General features: G+C 59.2%; 1 protein-coding gene across 1 annotated transcript in view; it reads left to right on the top strand.

Annotated features, from left to right (window-relative positions):
- Positions 1–16435, top strand: part of LOC140465597 (proline-rich protein 29-like) — a 160660-nt gene extending 144225 nt beyond the window's left edge. The window contains exons 5-6 of the mRNA XM_072561136.1: positions 13470–13540; positions 15491–16435. Coding sequence (XP_072417237.1) covers positions 13470–13540; positions 15491–15522 — 103 coding nt within the window. The 3' untranslated portion in view covers positions 15523–16435. The remainder of the gene's footprint in view (positions 1–13469; positions 13541–15490) is intronic.
- Positions 16436–16726: the final 291 nt, after the last annotated feature.

The raw sequence follows: 16726 nt of genomic DNA, 5'->3' as shown, positions 1-16726 counted from the left end.
GTCTCCAGGGGGAGAGTGTGTGTCCGGGTGTGTGTCCAGGGGGAGAGTGTGTGTCCGGGGGTGTGTCCAGGGGGAGAGTGTGTGTCCGGGGGGTTGTGTGCAGCGGGAGACTGTGTGTCCGAGGGTGTGTGTGTCCAAGGGGAGAGTGTGTGTCTGAGGGTGTGTGTCCAGGGGGAGAGTGTGTGTCCGGGGGTGTGTCCAGGGGGAGAGTGTGTGTCCGGGGGTGTGTCCAGGGGGAGAGTGTGTGCCCGGGGGTGTGTGTCCAGGGGGAGAGTGTGTGTCCGGGCGTGTGTCCAGGGGGAGAGTGTGTGTCTGAGGGTGTGTCCAGGGGGAGAGTGTGTGTCCGGGGGTGTGTCCAGGGGGAGAGTGTGTGTCCGGTGGGAGTGTGTCCAAGGGGAGAGTGCGTGTCCGGGAGGTGTGTCCAGGGGGAGGGTGTGTGTCTGAGGGTGTGTGTCTGAGGGTGTGTGTCCAGCGGGAGAGTGTGTGTCTAAGGGTGTGTGTCCAGGGGGAGAGTGTGTGTCTGGGGGTGTGTGTCCAGGCGGAGAGTGTGTGTTCGGGGATGTGTGTGTCCAGGGGGAGAGTGTGTGTCCGGGGGTGTGTGCAGGGGGAGAGTGTGTGTCTGGGGGTGTGTGTCCAGGGGGAGAGTGTGTGTCTGAGGGTGTGTGTCCAGGGGGAGAGTGTGTGTCCGGGGGTGTGTCCAGGGGGAGAGTGTGTGTCTGGGGGTGTCTCCAGGGGGAGAGTGTGTGTCTGGGGGTGTCTCCAGGGGGAGAGTGTGTGTCCAGGGGTGTGTACAGGGGGGGAGTGTGTGTCCGGTGGGTGTGTGTCTGGGGGGTGTGTGCAGGGGGAGAGTGTGTGTCTGAGGGGTGTGTGTCCAGGGGGAGAGTGTGTGTCCAGGGGTGTGTGCAGGGGGAGAGTGTGTGTCCGGGGGTGTGTCCAGGGGGAGAGTGTGTATCCGGGGATGTGTCCAGGGGAAGAGTGTGTGTCCGAGGGTGTGTCCAGGGGGAGAGTGTGCGTCCGGGGGGTGTGTGCAGGGGGAGAGTGTGTGTCCGGGGATGTGTCCAGGGGGAGAGTGTGTGTCCGAGGGTGTGTGTCCAGGGGGAGAGTGTATGTCCGGGGGGTGTGTGCAGGGTGAGTGTGTGTGTCCGGGGATGTGTCCAGGGGGAGAGTGTGTGTCCGAGGATGTGTGTCCAGGGGGAGAGTGTGTGTCCGGGGATGTGTGTGTCCAAGGGGAGAGTGCGTGTCCGGGAGGTGTGTCCAGGGGGAGGGTGTGTGTCTGAGGGTGTGTGTCTGAGGGTGTGTGTCCAGGGGGAGAGTGTGTGTCTAAGGGTGTGTGTCCAGGGGGAGAGTGTGTGTCTGGGGGTGTGTGTCCAGGGGGAGAGTGTGTGTTCGGGGATGTGTGTGTCCAGGGGGAGAGTGTGTGTCCGGGGGTGTGTGCAGGGCGAGAGTGTGTGTCTGGGGGTGTGTGTCCAGGGGGAGAGTGTGTGTCTGAGGGTGTGTGTCCAGGGGGAGAGTGTGTGTCCGGGGGTGTGTCCAGGGGGGGAGTGTGTGTCTGGGGGTGTCTCCAGGGGGAGAGTGTGTGTCTGGGGGTGTCTCCAGGGGGAGAGTGTGTGTCCAGGGGTGTGTACAGGGGGAGAGTATGTGTCCGGTGGGTGTGTGTCTGGGGGGTGTGTGCAGGGGGAGAGTGTGTGTCTGAGGGGTGTGTGTCCAGGGGGAGAGTGTGTGTCCAGGGGGAGAGTGTGTGTCCGGGGGAGAGTGTGTGTCCGGGGGTGTGTCCAGGGGGAGAGTGTGTGTCCGGGGGGTATGTGTCTGGGAGGTATGTGCAGGGGGAGAGTGTGTGTCCGGGGGGTGTGTGTCCAAGGGGAGAGTGTGTGTCCGGGGATGTGTCCAGGGGGAGAGTGTGTGTCCGGGGGTGTGTCCAGGGGGAGAGTGTGTGTCCGAGGGGTGTGTCCAGGGGGAGAGTGTGTGTCCGGCGGGTGTGTGTGCAGGGGGAGAGTGTGTGTCCGGGGGGTGTGTGCAGGGGGAGAGTGTGTGCCCGGGGGTGTGTGTTCAGGGGGAGAGTGTGTGTCTTAGGGTGTGTGCAGCGGGAGAGTGTGTGTCTGAGGGTGTGTCCAGGGGGAGAGTGTGTGTCTGAGGGTGTGTCCAGGGGGACAGTGTGTGTCCGGGGATGTGTCCAGGGGGAGAGTGTGTGTCCGGGGGGTGTGTGTCCAAGGGGAGAGTGCGTGTCCGGGAGGTGTGTCCTGGGGGAGGGTGTGTGTCTGAGGGTGTGTGTCTGAGGGTGTTTGTCCAGGGGGAGAGTGTGTGTCTAAGGGTGTGTGTCCAGGGGGAGAGTGTGTGTCTGGGGGTGTGTGTCCAAGGTGAGAGTGTGTGTTCGGGGATGTGTGTGTCCAGGGGGAGAGTGTGTGTCCGGGGGTGTGTGCAGGGGGAGAGTGTGTGTCTGGGGGTGTGTGTCCAGGGGGAGAGTGTGTGTCTGAGGGTGTGTGTCCAGGGGAGAGTGTGTGTCTGAGGGTGTGTGTCCAGGGGGAGAGTGTGTGTCTGGGGGTGTCTCCAGGGGGAGAGTGTGTGTCTGGGGGTGTCTCCAGGGGGAGAGTGTGTGTCCAGCGGTGTGTACAGGGGGAGAGTGTGTGTCCGGTGGGTGTGTGTCTGGGGGGTGTGTGCAGGGGGAGAGTGTGTGTCCGGGGGTGTGTCCAGGGGGAGAGTGTGTGTCCGGGGGTGTGTCCAGGGGAAGAGTGTGTGTCCGAGGGTGTGTGTCCAGGGGGAGAGTGTGTGTCTGAGGGTGTGTGTGCAGGGGGAGAGTGTGTGTCCGGGGATGTATCCAGGGGGAGAGTGTGTGTCCGAGGGTGTGTCCAGGGGGAGAGTGTGTGCCCGGGGGTGTGTCCAGGGGGAGAGTGTGTGTCCGGGGATGTGTCCAGGGGGAGAGTGTGTGTCCAGGGGGAGAGTGTGTGTCTGAGGGTGTGTGTGCAGGGGGAGAGAGTGTGTTCGGGGATGTGTCCAGGGGGAGAGTGTGTGTCCGAGGGTGTGTCCAGGGGGAGAGTGTGTGCCCGGGGGTGTGTGTCCAGGGGGAGAGTGTGTGTCTGAGGGTGTGTCCAGGGGGAGAGTGTGTGTCCGGGGATGTGTCCAGGGGGAGAGTGTGTGTCTGGGGGGTGTGTGTCCAAGGGGAGAGTGCGTGTCCGGGAGGTGTGTCCAGGGGGAGAGTGTGTGTCTGAGGGTGTGTGTCCAGGGGGACAGTGTGTGTCCAAGGGTGTGTGTCCAGGGGGAGAGTGTGTGTCTGGGGGTGTGTGTCCAAGGGGAGAGTGTGTGTTCGGGGATGTGTGTGTCCAGGGGGAGAGTGTGTGTTCGGGGATGTGTGTGTCCAGGGGGAGAGTGTGTGTCCGGGGGTGTGTGCAGGGGGAGAGTGTGTGTCTGAGGGTGTGTGTCCAGGGGGAGAGTGTGTGTCTGAGGGTGTGTGTCCAGGGGGAGAGTGTGTGTCTGAGGATGTGTGTCCAGGGGGAGAGTGTGTGTCTGGGGGTGTCTCCAGGGGGAGAGTGTGTGTCCAGGGGTGTGTACAGGGGGAGAGTGTGTGTCCGGTGGGTGTGTGTCTGGGGGAGAGTGTGTGTCCAGGGGTGTGTACAGGGGGAGAGTGTGTGTCTGAGGGGTGTGTGTCCAGGGGGAGAGTGTGTGTCCAGGGGTGTGTACAGGGGGTGAGTGTGTGTCCAGGGGTGTGTGCAGGGGGAGAGTGTGTGTCCGGGGGGTGTGTGCAGGGGGATAGTGTGTGTCCGAGGGGTGTGTGCAGGGGGAGTGTGTGTGTCCGGGGATGTGTCCAGGGGGAGAGTGTGTGTCCGAGGATGTGTGTCCAGGGGGAGAGTGTGTGTCCGGGGATGTGTGTGTCCAGGGGGAGAGTGTGTGTCCAGGGGGAGAGTGTGTGTCCGGGGGTGTGTCCAGGGGGAGAGTGTGTGTCTGAGGGTGTGTGTGCAGAGGGTGAGTGTGTGTCCGGGGGTGTGTCTAGGGGGTGTGTCCAGGGGGAGAGTGTGTGTCTGAGGGTGTGTGTCCAGGGAGAGAGTGTGTGTCTGAGGATGTGTGTCCAGGGGGAGAGTGTGTGTCCGGGATGTGTGTGTCCAGGGGGAGAGTGTGTGTCCGGGGATGTGTGTGTCCAGGGGGAGAGTGTGTGTCCGGGGGTGTGTCCAGGGGGAGAGTGTGTGTCCGGGGGTGTGTCCAGGGGGAGAGTGTGTGTCTGAGGGTGTGTGTCCAGGGGGAGAGTGTGTGTCTGAGGATGTGTGTCCAGGGGGAGAGTGTGTGTCCGGGGATGTGTGTGTCCAGGGGGAGAGTGTGTGTCCGGGGGTGTGTCTAGGGGGAGAGTGTGTGTCCGGGGGTGTGTCCAGGGCGAGAGTGTGTGTCTGGGGATGTGTGTCCAGAGGGAGAGTGTGTGTCTGAGGGTGTGTGTGCAGGGGGAGAGTGTGTGTCCGGGGGTGTGTCCAGGGGGAGAGTGTGTGTCCGGGGGTGTGTCCAGGGGGAGAGTGTGTGTCTGAGGGTGTGTGTGCAGGGGGAGAGTGTGTGTCCGGGTGTGTGTCCAGGGGGAGAGTGTGTGTCCGGGTGTGTGTCCAGGGGGAGAGTGTGTGTCTGGGGGTGTGTCTCCAGGGGGAGAGTGTGTGTCCGGGTGTGTGTCCAGGGGGAGAGTGTGTGTCCGGGGGTGTGTCCAGGGGGAGAGTGTGTGTCCGGGGGGTATGTGCAGGGGGAGAGTGTGTGTCCGGGGGGTTGTGTGCAGCGGGAGACTGTGTGTCCGAGGGTGTGTGTGTCCAAGGGGAGAGTGTGTGTCTGAGGGTGTGTGTCCAGGGGGAGAGTGTGTGTCCGGGGGTGTGTCCAGGGGGAGAGTGTGTGTCCGGGGGTGTGTCCAGGGGGAGAGTGTGTGCCCGGGGGTGTGTGTCCAGGGGGAGAGTGTGTGTCCGGGCGTGTGTCCAGGGGGAGAGTGTGTGTCTGAGGGTGTGTCCAGGGGGAGAGTGTGTGTCCGGGGGTGTGTCCAGGGGGAGAGTGTGTGTCCGGTGGGAGTGTGTCCAAGGGGAGAGTGCGTGTCCGGGAGGTGTGTCCAGGGGGAGGGTGTGTGTCTGAGGGTGTGTGTCTGAGGGTGTGTGTCCAGCGGGAGAGTGTGTGTCTAAGGGTGTGTGTCCAGGGGGAGAGTGTGTGTCTGGGGGTGTGTGTCCAGGCGGAGAGTGTGTGTTCGGGGATGTGTGTGTCCAGGGGGAGAGTGTGTGTCCGGGGGTGTGTGCAGGGGGAGAGTGTGTGTCTGGGGGTGTGTGTCCAGGGGGAGAGTGTGTGTCTGAGGGTGTGTGTCCAGGGGGAGAGTGTGTGTCCGGGGGTGTGTCCAGGGGGAGAGTGTGTGTCTGGGGGTGTCTCCAGGGGGAGAGTGTGTGTCTGGGGGTGTCTCCAGGGGGAGAGTGTGTGTCCAGGGGTGTGTACAGGGGGGGAGTGTGTGTCCGGTGGGTGTGTGTCTGGGGGGTGTGTGCAGGGGGAGAGTGTGTGTCTGAGGGGTGTGTGTCCAGGGGGAGAGTGTGTGTCCAGGGGTGTGTGCAGGGGGAGAGTGTGTGTCCGGGGGTGTGTCCAGGGGGAGAGTGTGTATCCGGGGATGTGTCCAGGGGAAGAGTGTGTGTCCGAGGGTGTGTCCAGGGGGAGAGTGTGCGTCCGGGGGGTGTGTGCAGGGGGAGAGTGTGTGTCCGGGGATGTGTCCAGGGGGAGAGTGTGTGTCCGAGGGTGTGTGTCCAGGGGGAGAGTGTATGTCCGGGGGGTGTGTGCAGGGTGAGTGTGTGTGTCCGGGGATGTGTCCAGGGGGAGAGTGTGTGTCCGAGGATGTGTGTCCAGGGGGAGAGTGTGTGTCCGGGGATGTGTGTGTCCAGGGGGAGAGTGTGTGTCTGAGGGTGTGTGTGCAGGGGGAGAGTGTGTGTCCGGGGGTGTGTCTAGGTGGAGAGTGTGTGTCCAGGGGGAGAGTGTGTGTCCGGGGTGTGTCCAGGGGGAGAGTGTATGTCTGAGGGTGTGTGTGCAGGGGGAGAGTGTGTGCCCGTGGGTGTGTCTAGGGGGAGAGTGTGTGTCCGGGGGTGTGTCCAGGGGGAGAGTGTGTGTCTGGGGTTGTGTGTCCAGGGGGAGAGTGTGTGTCTGAGGGTGTGTGTGCAGGGGGAGAGTGTGTGTCCAGGGGTGTGTCCAGGGGGAGAGTGTGTGTCCGGGGGTGTGTCCAGGGGGAGAGTGTGTGTCCGGGGGGTGTGTGCAGGGGGAGAGTGTGTGTCTGAGGGTGTGTGTGCAGGGGGAGAGTGTGTGTCCGTGGGTGTGTCCAGGGGGAGAGTGTGTGTCCGGGGGTGTGTCCACAGGGAGAGTGCGTGTCCGAGGATGTGTGTCCAGGGGGAGAATGTGTGTCTGAGGGTGTGTGTCCAGGGGGAGAGTGTGTGTCTGAGGATGTGTGTCCAGGGGGAGAGTGTGTGTCCGGGGATGTGTGTGTCCAGGGGGAGAGTGTGTGTCCAGGGGGAGAGTGTGTGTCTGGGGGTGTGTGTCCAGGGGGAGAGTGTGTGTCTGAGGGTGTGTGTGCAGGGGGAGAGTGTGTGTCCGGGGGTGTGTCCAGGGGGAGAGTGTGTGTCCGGGGGGTGTGTGCAGGGGGAAAGTGTGTGTCTGCGGGGTTTGTGCAGGGGAAGAGTGTGTTTCCGGGGGTTTATCCAGGGGGAGAGTGTGTGTCCGAGGGTGTGTGCAGGGGGAGAGTGTGTGTCCAGGGGGTGTGTGCAGGGGGAGAGTGTGTGTCCAGGGGTGTGTGTCCAGGGGGAGAGTGTGTGTCTGAGCGGTGTGTGCAGGGGGAGTGTGTGTGTCCGGGGATGTGTCCAGGGGGAGAGTGTGTGTCCGAGGATGTGTGTCCAGGGGGAGAGTGTGTGTCTGAGGGTGTGTGTGCAGGGGGATAGTGTGTGTCCGGGGGTGTGTCTAGGTGGAGAGTGTGTGTCCGGGGGTGTGTCCAGGGGGAGAGTGTGTGTCTGAGGGTGTGTTTCCAGGGGGAGAGTGTGTGTCTGAGGATGTGTGTCCAGGGGGAGAGTGTGTGTCCGGGGATGTGTGTGTCCAGGGGGAGAGTGTGTGTCTGAGGATGTGTGTCCAGGGGGAGAGTGTGTGTCCGGGGATGTGTGTGTCCAGGGGGAGAGTGTGTGTCTGAGGATGTGTGTCCAGGGGGAGAGTGTGTGTCCGAGGATGTGTGTCCAGGGGGAGAGTGTGTGTCCGGGGATGTGTGTGTCCAGGGGGAGAGTGTGTGTCCAGGGGGAGAGTGTGTGTCCGGGGGTGTGTCCAGGGGGAGAGTGTGTGTCTGAGGGTGTGTGTGCAGAGGGTGAGTGTGTGTCCGGGGGTGTGTCTAGGGGGTGTGTCCAGGGGGAGAGTGTGTGTCTGAGGGTGTGTGTCCAGGGAGAGAGTGTGTGTCTGAGGATGTGTGTCCAGGGGGAGAGTGTGTGTCCGGGATGTGTGTGTCCAGGGGGAGAGTGTGTGTCCGGGGATGTGTGTGTCCAGGGGGAGAGTGTGTGTCCGGGGGTGTGTCCAGGGGGAGAGTGTGTGTCCGGGGGTGTGTCCAGGGGGAGAGTGTGTGTCTGAGGGTGTGTGTCCAGGGGGAGAGTGTGTGTCTGAGGATGTGTGTCCAGGGGGAGAGTGTGTGTCCGGGGATGTGTGTGTCCAGGGGGAGAGTGTGTGTCCGGGGGTGTGTCCAGGGGGAGAGTGTGTGTCTGAGGGTGTGTGTGCAGGGGGAGAGTGTGTGTCCGGGGGTGTGTCTAGGGGGAGAGTGTGTGTCCGGGGGTGTGTCCAGGGCGAGAGTGTGTGTCTGGGGATGTGTGTCCAGAGGGAGAGTGTGTGTCTGAGGGTGTGTGTGCAGGGGGAGAGTGTGTGTCCGGGGGTGTGTCCAGGGGGAGAGTGTGTGTCCGGGGGTGTGTCCAGGGGGAGAGTGTGTGTCTGAGGGTGTGTGTGCAGGGGGAGAGTGTGTGTCCGGGTGTGTGTCCAGGGGGAGAGTGTGTGTCCGGGTGTGTGTCCAGGGGGAGAGTGTGTGTCTGGGGGTGTGTCTCCAGGGGGAGAGTGTGTGTCCGGGTGTGTGTCCAGGGGGAGAGTGTGTGTCCGGGGGTGTGTCCAGGGGGAGAGTGTGTGTCCGGGGGGTATGTGCAGGGGGAGAGTGTGTGTCCGGGGGGTTGTGTGCAGCGGGAGACTGTGTGTCCGAGGGTGTGTGTGTCCAAGGGGAGAGTGTGTGTCTGAGGGTGTGTGTCCAGGGGGAGAGTGTGTGTCCGGGGGTGTGTCCAGGGGGAGAGTGTGTGTCCGGGGGTGTGTCCAGGGGGAGAGTGTGTGCCCGGGGGTGTGTGTCCAGGGGGAGAGTGTGTGTCCGGGCGTGTGTCCAGGGGGAGAGTGTGTGTCTGAGGGTGTGTCCAGGGGGAGAGTGTGTGTCCGGGGGTGTGTCCAGGGGGAGAGTGTGTGTCCGGTGGGAGTGTGTCCAAGGGGAGAGTGCGTGTCCGGGAGGTGTGTCCAGGGGGAGGGTGTGTGTCTGAGGGTGTGTGTCTGAGGGTGTGTGTCCAGCGGGAGAGTGTGTGTCTAAGGGTGTGTGTCCAGGGGGAGAGTGTGTGTCTGGGGGTGTGTGTCCAGGCGGAGAGTGTGTGTTCGGGGATGTGTGTGTCCAGGGGGAGAGTGTGTGTCCGGGGGTGTGTGCAGGGGGAGAGTGTGTGTCTGGGGGTGTGTGTCCAGGGGGAGAGTGTGTGTCTGAGGGTGTGTGTCCAGGGGGAGAGTGTGTGTCCGGGGGTGTGTCCAGGGGGAGAGTGTGTGTCTGGGGGTGTCTCCAGGGGGAGAGTGTGTGTCTGGGGGTGTCTCCAGGGGGAGAGTGTGTGTCCAGGGGTGTGTACAGGGGGGGAGTGTGTGTCCGGTGGGTGTGTGTCTGGGGGGTGTGTGCAGGGGGAGAGTGTGTGTCTGAGGGGTGTGTGTCCAGGGGGAGAGTGTGTGTCCAGGGGTGTGTGCAGGGGGAGAGTGTGTGTCCGGGGGTGTGTCCAGGGGGAGAGTGTGTATCCGGGGATGTGTCCAGGGGAAGAGTGTGTGTCCGAGGGTGTGTCCAGGGGGAGAGTGTGTGTCCGGGGGGTGTGTGCAGGGGGAGAGTGTGTGTCCGGGGATGTGTCCAGGGGGAGAGTGTGTGTCCGAGGGTGTGTGTCCAGGGGGAGAGTGTATGTCCGGGGGGTGTGTGCAGGGTGAGTGTGTGTGTCCGGGGATGTGTCCAGGGGGAGAGTGTGTGTCCGAGGATGTGTGTCCAGGGGGAGAGTGTGTGTCCGGGGATGTGTGTGTCCAGGGGGAGAGTGTGTGTCTGAGGGTGTGTGTGCAGGGGGAGAGTGTGTGTCCGGGGGTGTGTCTAGGTGGAGAGTGTGTGTCCAGGGGGAGAGTGTGTGTCCGGGGGTGTGTCCAGGGGGAGAGTGTATGTCTGAGGGTGTGTGTGCAGGGGGAGAGTGTGTGCCCGTGGGTGTGTCTAGGGGGAGAGTGTGTGTCCGGGGGTGTGTCCAGGGGGAGAGTGTGTGTCTGGGGTTGTGTGTCCAGGGGGAGAGTGTGTGTCTGAGGGTGTGTGTGCAGGGGGAGAGTGTGTGTCCAGGGGTGTGTCCAGGGGGAGAGTGTGTGTCCGGGGGTGTGTCCAGGGGGAGAGTGTGTGTCCGGGGGGTGTGTGCAGGGGGAGAGTGTGTGTCTGAGGGTGTGTGTGCAGGGGGAGAGTGTGTGTCCGTGGGTGTGTCCAGGGGGAGAGTGTGTGTCCGGGGGTGTGTCCACAGGGAGAGTGCGTGTCCGAGGATGTGTGTCCAGGGGGAGAGTGCGTGTCTGAGGGTGTGTGTCCAGGGGGAGAGTGTGTGTCTGAGGATGTGTGTCCAGGGGGAGAGTGTGTGTCCGGGGATGTGTGTGTCCAGGGGGAGAGTGTGTGTCCAGGGGGAGAGTGTGTGTCTGGGGGTGTGTGTCCAGGGGGAGAGTGTGTGTCTGAGGGTGTGTGTGCAGGGGGAGAGTGTGTGTCCGGGGGTGTGTCCAGGGGGAGAGTGTGTGTCCGGGGGGTGTGTGCAGGGGGAAAGTGTGTGTCTGCGGGGTTTGTGCAGGGGAAGAGTGTGTTTCCGGGGGTTTATCCAGGGGGAGAGTGTGTGTCCGAGGGTGTGTGCAGGGGGAGAGTGTGTGTCCAGGGGGTGTGTGCAGGGGGAGAGTGTGTGTCCAGGGGTGTGTGTCCAGGGGGAGAGTGTGTGTCTGAGCGGTGTGTCCAGGGGGAGAGTGTGTGTCCGAGGATGTGTGTCCAGGGGGAGAGTGTGTGTCTGAGGGTGTGTGTGCAGGGGGATAGTGTGTGTCCGGGGGTGTGTCTAGGTGGAGAGTGTGTGTCCGGGGGTGTGTCCAGGGGGAGAGTGTGTGTCTGAGGGTGTGTTTCCAGGGGGAGAGTGTGTGTCCGGGGATGTGTGTGTCCAGGGGGAGAGTGTGTGTCTGAGGATGTGTGTCCAGGGGGAGAGTGTGTGTCCGGGGATGTGTGTGTCCAGGGGGAGAGTGTGTGTCTGAGGATGTGTGTCCAGGGGGAGAGTGTGTGTCCGGGGATGTGTGTGTCCAGGGGGAGAGTGTGTGTCCAGGGGGAGAGTGTGTGTCCGGGGGTGTGTCCAGGGGGAGAGTGTGTTTCTGAGGGTGTGTGTGCAGGGGGAGAGTGTGTGCCCGTGGGTGTGTCTTGGGGGAGAGTGTGTGTCCGGGGGTGTGTCCAGGGGGAGAGTTTGTGTCTGGGGGTGTGTGTCCAGGGGGAGAGTGTGTGTCTGAGGGTGTGTGTGCAGGGGGAGAGTGTGTGTCCAGGGGTGTGTCCAGGGGGAGAGTGTGTGTCCGGGGGGTGTGTCCAGGGGGAGAGTGTGTGTCCGGGGGGTGTGTGCAGGGGGAGAGTGTGTGTCTGAGGGTGTGTGTGCAGGGGGAGAGTGTGTGTCCGGGGGTGTGTCCACGGGGAGAGTGCGTGTCCGAGGGTGTGTGTCCAGGGGGAGAGTGTGTGTCGGAGGGTGTGTGTCCACGGGGAGAGTGTGTGTCTGAGGATGTGTGTCCAGGGGGAGAGTGTGTGTCCGGGGATGTGTGTGTCCAGGGGGAGAGTGTGTGTCCAGGGGGAGAGTGTGTGTCTGGGGGTGTGTGTCCAGGGGTAGAGTGTGTGTCTGAGGGTGTGTGTGCAGGGGGAGAGTGTGTGTCCGGGGGTGTGTCCAGGGGGAGAGTGTGTGCCGTGGGGTGTGTGCAGGGGGAGAGTGTGTGTCTGAGGGGTTTGTGCAGGGGAAGTGTGTGTTTCCGGGGGTTTATCCAGGGGGAGAGTGTGTGTCCGAGGGTGTGTGCAGGGGGAGAGTGTGTGTCCAGGGGGTGTGTGCAGGGGGAGAGTGTGTTTCCAGGGGTGTGTGTCCAGGGGGAGAGTGTGTGTCTGAGCGGTGTGTGCAGGGGGAGTGTGTGTGTCCGGGGATGTGTCCAGGGGGAGAGTGTGTGTCCGAGGATGTGTGTCCAGGGGGAGAGTGTGTGTCCGGGGATGTGTGTGTCCAGGGGGAGAGTGTGTGTCTGAGGGTGTGTGTGCAGGGGGAGAGTGTGTGTCCGGGGGTGTGTCTAGGTGGAGAGTGTGTGTCCGGGGGTGGGGTCCAGGGGGAGAGTGTGTGTCTGAGGGTGTGTTTCCAGGGGGAGAGTGTGTGTCTGAGGATGTGTGTCCAGGGGGAGAGTGTGTGTCCGGGGATGTGTGTGTCCAGGGGGAGAGTGTGTGTCTGAGGATGTGTGTCCAGGGGGAGAGTGTGTGTCCGGGGATGTGTGTGTCCAGGGGGAGAGTGTGTGTCCAGGGGGAGAGTGTGTGTCCGGGGGTGTGTCCAGGGGGAGAGTGTGTGTCTGAGGGTGTGTCTGCAGGGGTAGAGTGTGTGCCCGGGGGTGTGTCTAGGGGGAGAGTGTGTGTCCGGGGGTGTGTCCAGGGGGAGAGTGTGTGTCTGGGGGTGTGTGTCCAGGGGGAGAGTGTGTGTCTGAGGGTGTGTGTGCAGGGGGAGAGTGTGTGTCCAGGGGTGTGTCCAGGGGGAGAGTGTGTGTCCGGGGGTGTGTCCAGGGGGACAGTGTGTGTCCGGGGGGTGTGTGCAGGGGGAGAGTGTGTGTCTGAGGGTGTGTGTGCAGGGGGAGAGTGTGTGTCCGGGGGTGTGTCCAGGGGGAGAGTGTGTGTCCGGGGGGTGTGTGCAGGGGGAGAGTGTGTGTCTGAGGGGTTTGTGCAGGGGAAGAGTGTGTTTCCGGGGGTTTATCCAGGGGGAGAGTGTGTGTCTGAGGGTGTGTGCAGGGGGAGAGTGTGTGTCCAGGGGGTGTGTGCAGGGGGAGAGTGTGTGTCCAGGGGTGTGTGTCCAGGGGGAGAGTGTGTGTCTGAGCGGTGTTTGCAGGGGGAGAGTGTGTGCCGGGGGAGAGTGTGTGTCCGGGGGGTATGTGCAGGGGGAGAGTGTGTGTCTGAGGGTGTGTGTCCAGGGGAGAGTGTGTGTCCGGGAGTGTGTCTAGCGGGAGAGTGTGTGTCCGAGGGTGTGTGTCCAGGGGGAGAGTGTGTGTCTGAGGGTGTGTGTGCAGGGGGAGAGTGTGTGTCTGAGGGTGTGTGTCCAGGGGGAGAGAGTGTGTCCAGGGGGGGTGTGCAGGGGGAGAGTGTGTGTCTGAGTGGTGTGTGCAGGGGGAGAGTGTGTGTCCAGGGGGAGAGTGTGTGTCTGAGGGTGTGTGTCCAGGGGGAGAGTGTGTGTCTGAGGGTGTGTGTCCAGGGGGAGAGTGTGTGTCCGGTGGGGGTGTGCAGGGGGAGAGTGTGTGTCCGGGGGTGTGTCCAGGGGGAGAGTGTGTGTCCAGGGTGTGTGTGCAGGGGGAGACTGTGAGCTGGATTCTGTTTTGTTGTGTGGATTCCATCATCAGACACAAGTAGCAGCCAAGTCCCACCAGACACAAACAACCGATCAATCCGAGTTTTCGAGACATCAGGAGAATTCCTTGTTCTTTGGATTACCGGATTGGGGCAGAATAGCTGCATCTAATACAGTTTTTATCTTCCTCCCACCATCAATTGTACAATTTCCATGGGCCAGTTTATATAAAGTACACCATTGCAACAAGCAAACCCCCAAAAATCTGGAAATGAGCATTTAACTCTCAGCTTAAAGATAACACCAACGAAACCAATGATTGGGCAGTGGGCGTCATCAAAGCCAATGCTGTGAATGATCAATCTGCAGGAAATCTCTGCCCCATCTTGACCATAACCTGCCCTGAAGCTGCCTCTCCATGTGCCATACTGCATCGCCCCCATGAGAGATGGTGCAGGAAGCTGCCAGGGCCCCAGGCAGATTGCAGTGTATCTGTGGCCCAGAGTTGGCCAACCTGGCACTGGGACAGAGCTGGTAAATCTCACCATGAGCCAGTGGGTTAGAGCAGCTCTATTTAGAGATGAATAAAGTGTCAGTCGGGCCACCAGTCAGCAAACTGCAGTCAGGGGCTGGTGATTAACCAGAAGCTGTTGGATTTTCTCCTAGTAAAGCCGTTCCCCCACCTCCCCCACCGAGTGCTACAGGAACCGTCGGGGCTGATGTACGTCCTGCCTCAGGTAAGCTGCAACAATATCAGTGTGTTTCGGCTCCTATCGAGTAAACACCTCCATCTCTGTCATTGTTAATAAACCAACTCTATTAACTTTTAACTTGGGAAGATGTTAGTGCAGCAGTAACGTCAATGAACGAGTAATCTAAAACCTCAGGATAATGTTCTTAGGGCGTGAGCTCAAATCCAAGGCATATGCTGAGATCTGAATTCTCTACAGATCAGAATCCCCACAGTATGGAAGCAGGCCACTCAGCCCATCAAATTGAGGCTGACCTTCCAAAGAGGGCCTGTTTCCACACTATAGGGACTCAACTCTATTCTGTTCATCCTAACCTGGTCCGGCCTCACCGTATCAAGGAAAAGAAAGAGAACTATCGAGGATGTAAGTAACATCCCAGAAGCTGCAATACGTCAGGAAATGGAAGGCAGGGAGAAACACAGGGAATTCACAAGAGGAGCAGTCAGCTGACAGGTTAGCTGACTCTCAGAATCAGACAGCACGGGAAACAGACCCTTTGGTCTATCTCACAGCTCAATCTAACCTAGCTGCATTTGGCCCATATCCCTCTATCCCCCTGCTGTTCGTGTATCCATCCAGATGCCTTTTAAATGCCGTAATTGTACCAGCCTCCACCACTTCCTCTGGCAGCTCATTCCATACACACAGCACCCTCTACATGAAAACTTTGCCTCTTAGTTCCCTTATAAATCTTTCCCCTCTCACCTTATACCTGCATCTTCGAGTTTGGACTCTCTCACCCTGGGGAAAAGACCTTGGTCATTTACCTTATCATGTCCTTCATGATTTTATAAACATCAATAAGCTCACCCCTCAGACCTCAGCGCTCCAGGGAAAACAGCCCCAGTTTATTCAGCCTCTTCTCTATCGCTCAAATTCTACAATCCCAGCAACATCCTTGTAAATCACTTCGATACCCTCTCAAGTTTAACAACATCCTTCCTGCAGAACGGTGACCAGAATTGAACGCAGTATTCCAAACCTGGCCTCACCAATGTCCCATAGAGCTGCAGCATGACGTTCCAACTCCTATACTCAATGCACTGACCCAATGAGCACAAGCAAGTCAAACTCCTTCTTCCCCACACAGTCTACCTGTGACACCACTGTCAAGGAACTATGAGCCTGCATCCCAAGGTCTCTTTGTTTGGCCACACTGCCCACAGTCCGACTGTTAACTGTATAAGTCCTGCTCTGATTTTCCCAACCAAAGTACACCACCTCACATTCGCCTACATTAAATCACATCGGTCACTCTTCGGCCCATTGGTCCATCTGGTCAAGGTCCCGTTACTCGGAGATAACCTTATCCACTGCCCACCATAAACACCACCTATTCATGGGATGCCAGCATATATTACTCATCACTGGATGCCTAGAGGACTGTGAGACAACCAAACTGCTGTGGGGTCTGGAGTCATCTTTATCCAGAGCAGGGAATACTGGGAGATTTCCCCAAAGGATATTGGTGAACCAGGTGGGATTATGGGTAATAGTTTGTCAGTCATCATTTAGCCAGTTTTTTAAAATTTCCACCACAGGGGCATGCTGGGATTTGAATCCATGTCCCAAACATTAACCTTGAGGTTTAACATTACAGGTTTAGTCACATACCTCTGTTTTGCAACATGGAGTCCTGTTCAAAGAGTACGTTACTAACTTCAAACTTCTTTGGTCTGTCTGGTGCTCATGATAGTCACTTAGTTTCTTTCTCTAGTATTTCCTTTTTTTTTGGAGTTGATGTCAATTTTCCTCCGTTAATATCCCTGTGAAGTGCATCAGAATGTTTCACTATTTGAAAGGTACTGTAGGATTATAAATCATTGCAAATCTCTGAGGAAATGGGACAGAAACATTGCAATGCATTTCCCGATTAGGCTTACTCAATGCTTTTTGATTTCTGAATGTCACGACCAGCTATTTCTCTCTGTGCAGAGTATTACGATGTGGCCGATGGCCAGATGTGACAAGCTGCTGTCTGTTTGGTGGAGATTCCTGCCAGGAACACGTCTGGTTCCCTGACTGCTGACAGGCCACTAGGTCAGCTCCTGCAGCCACGGAAATCACACTCTGTACATCTTGCAATAATTGTACACTTGGCCAGACTTCTCCAAGGACTTTGCTGTTGCTTTGGGGAACACAGACTGTGCTGACCAATGCAATCTTCATTGTTTGACAAGAAAACAAAGTGCATAGCATTAATAATCTGAAACAAAAAGGAAGGAACACAATGGAAAAAGGTACGTGCTTTCAACAGCACCATTGACACCCCCTCCACAGACACAGACACAGACATACCCCACCCTCCCAAACACTGCCTCAGTGACAGATGATGAACCTCCAGGCTGTTCTGGCAGGTTCTTCCTGATTGGCTTTTGCAGATTCAGCTTTTAAGGAGATTTCCATAAATGCACAGCTTTCAGAATAAGTCATGCTGGCATTAATGTTTCCCTTGAGTCCTTTCCCATCCTTCCTCACCATTCTCTATCAATATCATACTCTATTCCCTTCCTCAGATACCAGCTAATTTTGCCTCACATCACAGAGGTTCAAACACGTTCCAGAATTGAGACAGAAGGAGGCCATTCATCCCATCATACCTGCACTGCTTCTATTATCCAGTCCCAGTCTCCTGCCTCTCTCCATATTTGTTAACTATTTCTATTAAAAACAACCTAATAACGCAATGCCCTTGTACTAATTGAAACTGGGTCAGCCAGGTAGACCTCATAGAATCTAAGTTCCCTGATTGGACCAGGTTAACAGCCCCAATCAGGGAGCCCTGGTTGACCAAAATAACCAGGAGGGTCAGAGTTTCTGCTTGCTCTGTGAGCTGGTTCTGAGGGAGCTGGATTAGTGTCAAGTACAATGAATGTGGAAATAAAGGTAATGGGATACTGGCCTCTGTGGAGTTATTTCACTGGTGTCAAGAGAATTCCAGCATCGTGTTGTTATTTGGGAGCTTGACCTGTTCAATCCTGGCGTTAAAGACCAGGCCCAGTATGTGGAAAGAATGTGATATTTTCTCGGGGTAAATTATATTGGGGCAGATAAAAAGCAATGAGTAATTCTCCCGACATCTTGTGGACCCACAGCTTTGTCGGTTTTTAGGAGCCTTATATTTCCTGAGGCACCAGATAAAAAAAAAACCTTTCAAGAGTTGATGGATTT

Source organism: Chiloscyllium punctatum, chromosome 42, assembly GCF_047496795.1.
Source record: "Chiloscyllium punctatum isolate Juve2018m chromosome 42, sChiPun1.3, whole genome shotgun sequence".
NCBI lineage: Eukaryota > Metazoa > Chordata > Chondrichthyes > Orectolobiformes > Hemiscylliidae > Chiloscyllium > Chiloscyllium punctatum.
This window is presented reverse-complemented; position numbering and strand designations above follow the sequence as displayed.